Here is a 5592-nt window from a genome sequence, read left to right on the forward strand (position 1 = left end):
TAGATCTCCACGGTAACTGATGCTGTGGAGCTAGATCTCCACGGTAACTGATGCTGTGGAGCTAGATCTCCATGGTAACTGATGCTGTGGAGCTAACCTGGTTGGGAGCAGGCTATGTTCAGAGTTTCAGATTTAAATAGACTGGAAGGAGCGTCTCCCTTCAACCAGATCATTTCCTGACTATTATTTAAGAACGATACAGATTTTCAGCTGTTTTATCTGCTAACATGCTGAGCTGTGTGTGACTAATATCACTGAATGAAGCTGGAGAGTTACAGCATCGTACACTGTAAACACTGGTTGCCATGGGAACCCGGCATGCATTTAGTTGGTGATGCAGAAATCACATAAATATGTTTTTATGTTTGGCTCTGATTTGCTGTCAGGTCGGTTTACTCTGCTGCTACTGCAGGTGATAGAACACAGAAAATGGATTATTTATTACAGAGAATATTCAATCAACAACATTAATTTTGCTTTGATTTGGCCAAAAATTAAAGTGATATCCTGCATTATGGGACAGAGTCACTTCAATATCATCTTTAAATATATGAAGTTTAACTTTAATGTGTAGCTGTCAGTTAGAAATAAGCGGCTGCATCAGTGGAATATTATATATGAACATGTTGAACAGGTTTCTACCAGCATTTCTGTCTGCCACCATTTGCAGTTGCAGCGCTTAATGCTGTCATACATTGTTATATTCATTATTGTTCTCCTTTAAAACAACGTGTTGACTGAAGGAGCTGCACACAATGGTTTCATTTTGTGCAGAAGAAAAGTCACGTGACGCATTAAACGCCTCCTTTTATGTGAACAGAGTCTGAAGCAGAAAGTCTGAGCTGACAAAGAAAGTTGAAAACAACCTTCATGATACCCGTAAACTCTGACTAGAGCTTTAGTTTTTGTCAAACCCACTTACACAAAGAAAGCTGGATATGTCAAACTCGCTTCATAGTTCATACCTCTGTGTACACAAGAGATATTTGTTACACTGATGAAAGAACTATAATTAAATGTATTTAACTGTTGCACTCTGACTTGTGTTTGCACTTGATGATGGGAACAAAATGCTAATAAAATGTTGCGTCATATTTTTCAAGATGTTGGATCATTATAACGTGTCATCTTTGAGACTAAGATGCTTTAACACTGTAATTCTTTAAACTGGACGTGACTGATTTGTTCATTTTCACTCTGTATGAACCTGTTAACATGAGATGTAACTCCTCCTTTTTAACCCACATACTTTGTTCTCAGTCATGTTTCAGATACTCTATGATCTTTTTTAAACGTTCACCATTACCTGACCTTTTGGATGATTTAATAATATTTATATAGGTCAGTCTGGTTTCCTTATGAAGCGATGAGGAACGGAAACTGCAGTGAAAGCTCAGGCCTCTAAAAGCATCAAAACCACAAACATGTTGGTTTAAACACGATGTCTGAATCTTACTAAACAACAACATCAGTGCAGGCAGCACTGCGTAACTGTAGCACAACATCAGCAACACAAGTCTGTTAGATCTGATCTCCAAACCAACAAGACAAGACGTAAAAGTTCTTATAAACTTATTGAGATATTTGCAGCCTGACTGTTTTCTATTGTGTGTCTGCTCGCTGTTTGACCTGTTGCATGTCTTAAGATGAAGCAGAATCAGGGGCGTNCTCTGTATGAACCTGTTAACATGAGATGTAACTCCTCCTTTTTAACCCACATACTTTGTTCTCAGTCATGTTTCAGATACTCTATGATCTTTTTTTAAACATTCACCATTACCTGACCTTCAAGTTGATTTAATAATATTTATATAGGTCAGTCTGGTTTCCTTATGAAGCGATGAGGAACGGAAACTGCAGTGAAAGCTCAGGCCTCTAAAAGCGTCAAGACCACAAACATGTTGGTTTAAACACGATGTCTGAATCTTACTAAACGACAACATCAATGCAGGCAGCACTGTGTTACTGTAGCACAACATCAGCAACACAAGTCTGCTAGATCTGATTTCCAAACCAAAGTAAAAGTTCTTATAAACGTATTGAGATATTTGCAGCCTGACTGTTTTCTATTGTGTGTCTGCTCACTGTTTGACCTGTTGCATGTCTTAAGATGAAGCAGAATCAGGGGCGTGGACGCACTTCCTTATGTTTGAGGTGCAGCAGCTCAGTGTGTCGGTCTTCTTCCTATCACTACAATCTGTTGTGTAGCTGCTGCAGCAGTTGTTCAGTCTGAAACCAGAATGGACGCATTGAAACTGAGCTTTCTTCTGCTTCTGCCGCTGACTGTGTTTGTTGATGCCGAAGGTAATGTCACGTTGTTTTGCTTTAAAGACGAGACAAAATGTTTCTGATTTGACTTTCTGTAAATGCAAAACTACAGCAATTGCTCATTCAGGATGTTTTTAATGTTGATTGTAACTGATTGATTTCAGTGACTCTGGTGAAGACAATTGGGGATGAAGCAGATGTTACTCCACTATGCAGCAATGAAACATTCATCACGCTGATAGTTTGTAAGATCAGAACAGAGAGGAACAGACAAGAGTGTCGTCTGCTATATAAACATGGACACTTTGAGTTTGAACATGGATGTGACTCCGGATTCTCACTGATCAAAGACAATCAGATCGTATTTCTCCACCTGAGCAGTTTAGAACCTGCCGACAGCGGAAACTACACCTGTGAGTGTTCTTATCATGGAGGAACATATATTCTCCATCTCAATGTCACAGTAGAAGGTAAGCACATTTTACCTTCTTTCCATCTCAGCTTTGATTTGGACACTATAAGTCATTTTAAATTCACTCAGCTTTCAAACTAAGTTCCCTGCCGCCTTAGAAATGTGAGTTAACTGCACTTCGGTTGATTAATCAGTTCAAAGTCGTCTTTTGAGCAGTCGAATTAACTGAACTTAAGAAAACAAGCTCAATAAACTCAAAATGTTGAGTTGACTCAGCTACTTGCGTAGACACGGTTACAGACTCAGTACGACTTGTTTCATTGTGACAGTCTCTAACACCTGTGATTGGACGTTTTCACTGTTAAATGAAGAAGAAACTCTTTAGACTTAAAGCTTTTTTTTTTTTTTCATTCCAAAGATTCAGAGGATGCATCTCCTGTACAAATGATGACTCCTTATGCTTTGATTGGTGGCTGTGTGGTCATCATCGTTACTTTAATTCTTCTGGGATTCATATTCAGAAGACGCCGCCGCAGGTGAGTCACGACTACTTTCCATGATTTCCAGCTTAATTCTTCTCATGACATCACACACAGACGTATGTCATTTTAAGAATCATTAAAGGCACTACAGGTGTCGATTTGATCTCTTATTTTTATGTGGAGCAGTGAAAACAGACTGACTCTCTCCATTTATCCAACAGAAAACAGCCAGAATCAGCGAGCTGTCCTTCAGACACGGTACTGCTCAGAAAAACCTTCCTTCCTCATATTATAGCTTTAATATTAATTGTTCTAATTCCACGTCTTCTTCTGCAGGTTTCTCAGGACATTGAGCCCTACAGCACCTACAGACAGACAGGAAGTGGCCTCTACTCCACTGTCAAGATACAACCACGCATTTGAGGAAGTCGGTGTCATGTACAGTACAAGTGGAGCTAATGTTCTGTTAATGGAGCAACAAGAGTAGTTCAAGCTTTTGTCCACCAGGTGGCTCTATTCAGCAATGTGACATGTACTGAAGCTTTGTTATTCATCTGCAAATTGCAATTGTATGTATGTATTTTTTTGTATATAACAATGATCAGAGTCAGCTGATTGTGTCCTTAAAAAACAAAACGGTGACTCAGATATGACCTGATTACTGTTTGATTGATTCCATCTGATACAAACATATTTTATATTATTTTAAAGGCAGATTACAGTTAAATGGACAAAAGTTCAATCGTTATGCAAAAGTTTTATCCAGGAACTGCCCTGTTGTTGTATTTAAACTGACAGTACATAATATTAATATTAAATATTGTTGCAGCAGAGGAGTCGTGTTTTTATTGTAAACTTTTATTTACAGTTACACCCCTGCTTTGTTGTGCTCCCTTATTTATAATACGGAAAAGATATTTGAATACTTGTATTATCTAGAAGAATATGTACATTTTCCACAATTTACATCTGTTGAAAATGATTTAAGAACACTTCTAAAGCCCTCATTTTTATTCGATGTGGAGCCTCTTGTGTAGTACTGCTGATGACCACCAGGTGTCACTGAAACACTTCATAGTAGCTCCGACTGCAGCTGCAACTAAATTATGTTTTCAATGAATTATTGGTTCCTGCTGATTTATTTTTGAAATGTTAAAAAATAAATGTTGAATTTGTCTTTAATCTAATATAAGATTATATTAAAAGTCAGCATCTCTGACTAACCAAACGTTTTAATTTTATTTATTTATTTATTTCCATCAAAAAGGTGCATTTGAACACATTCACAGGTGTATTGTGATTACACAAATTTAGTCAATGAAGCTGTTTCAGTCAGATTTAATAGTTGTAGCTATATCTCTAAAATTAAATACAGTTGATGGTATTAAACAGAAAAAAATGTTATTTGTTCTGTAATTTTGCAGTTTTTAGGGTTAAATGAAAAATATCTTGTATAACTGCAAATTGTTTTCACAACAGAAAAGCTAAATTAATGTTTTTTAACCACCTTATATCATCTACAAGCATTGGTAATATGTCAGAATATTTTTTTTGTAGCCCTTATATATGTCATTTTATCAATCTATAAACAAATATTCCCATTTACCATATATTTATTTGTATAAATGTCATTTAACATTTAAAACTGAAAAAAATTATAATGATTAAAGCAAAAAAATGTATTTTAATTATTATTTTACAGCATTTTTTTTGGTGTCCAAACTGCTGCAAATGATCTTTTATTAGTATTATTATATTTTTTTTTCATTTGACAACAATCATACACTATTCTGCATGACTGACTCAGTGATGATAATCCACATTTAGAGCCTCATACAGTATGAATAAAAACTTTAGGTGTGTAAATATTCTGTAAAAACACTGCATATGTTTCTTTTCAGTCAGAGAAAACATGGATCCTCGAATGATAACGTTTCTCCTGAAATAAGGCTCATCTATAAAACTGTGGAAACATTTTGTGTTCTGTGGATTCAAAATCATTTTCAGTGAATAATACGTCAACACAGCTGATTTATGTGATTTAAAGAACTCATATTGAAGTAGTGTTATTTAAAACATTATCTTGATGTGTAAATGTACATTCTATGTGACTATGACTGAACTGGTAGAAATTATTCTTTATTTAAATACTTTAAATTTTCAAGTAGACTTTAATTATAGTTGTACTGGAGGAACCAGGATCTGTGTGGCAGGTAGTTCACGTCCCAAAGAGGCTCCTCCCCACAACAATCAGCGTACCTGAATGTTTTCACCTGGTCTGAACTCAGCTGTTGTGACTGCAGCACTGCCTCATGTCAGATGGTTTCCTCCTTTTCTTTTGCAGGTCTGATCACTGCTTAGTTTAACAAGCCTCAGCTGCAGCACACCGACACTTCTGCTCAGACAACTTGAAGAGAGTGCTTCTCACAG

At 36.5% G+C, this 5592-nt stretch overlaps 1 protein-coding gene across 1 annotated transcript; it reads left to right on the forward strand.

The window, feature by feature from the left end:
* The first annotated feature begins 2240 nt into the window (after positions 1-2240).
* Positions 2241-3989, forward strand: LOC103361291 (uncharacterized). Its single transcript, XM_008287332.1, has 5 exons — positions 2241-2304; positions 2433-2738; positions 3099-3216; positions 3384-3420; positions 3499-3989. Exons 1-5 carry the CDS (start codon positions 2241-2243, stop codon positions 3583-3585), a joined length of 612 nt encoding a protein of 203 aa, XP_008285554.1. The 3' UTR covers positions 3586-3989.
* Positions 3990-5592: the final 1603 nt, after the last annotated feature.

The sequence above is a fragment of the Stegastes partitus genome, unplaced genomic scaffold, assembly GCF_000690725.1.
Source record: "Stegastes partitus isolate 25-593 unplaced genomic scaffold, Stegastes_partitus-1.0.2 Scaffold495, whole genome shotgun sequence".
Classification (NCBI taxonomy): domain Eukaryota; kingdom Metazoa; phylum Chordata; class Actinopteri; family Pomacentridae; genus Stegastes; species Stegastes partitus.

Excerpts from the sequence above, each read along its gene's own strand:
- LOC103361291 (XM_008287332.1), top strand. The coding sequence starts at position 2,241 with ATGGACGCATTGAAACTGAGCTTTCTTCTGCTTCTGCCGCTGACTGTG. Across the intron at positions 2,739-3,098 it reads TCTCAATGTCACAGTAGAAG|ATTCAGAGGATGCATCTCCT; the intron begins GTAAGCACATTT and ends TTCATTCCAAAG. Across the intron at positions 3,421-3,498 it reads CGAGCTGTCCTTCAGACACG|GTTTCTCAGGACATTGAGCC; the intron begins GTACTGCTCAGA and ends CTTCTTCTGCAG.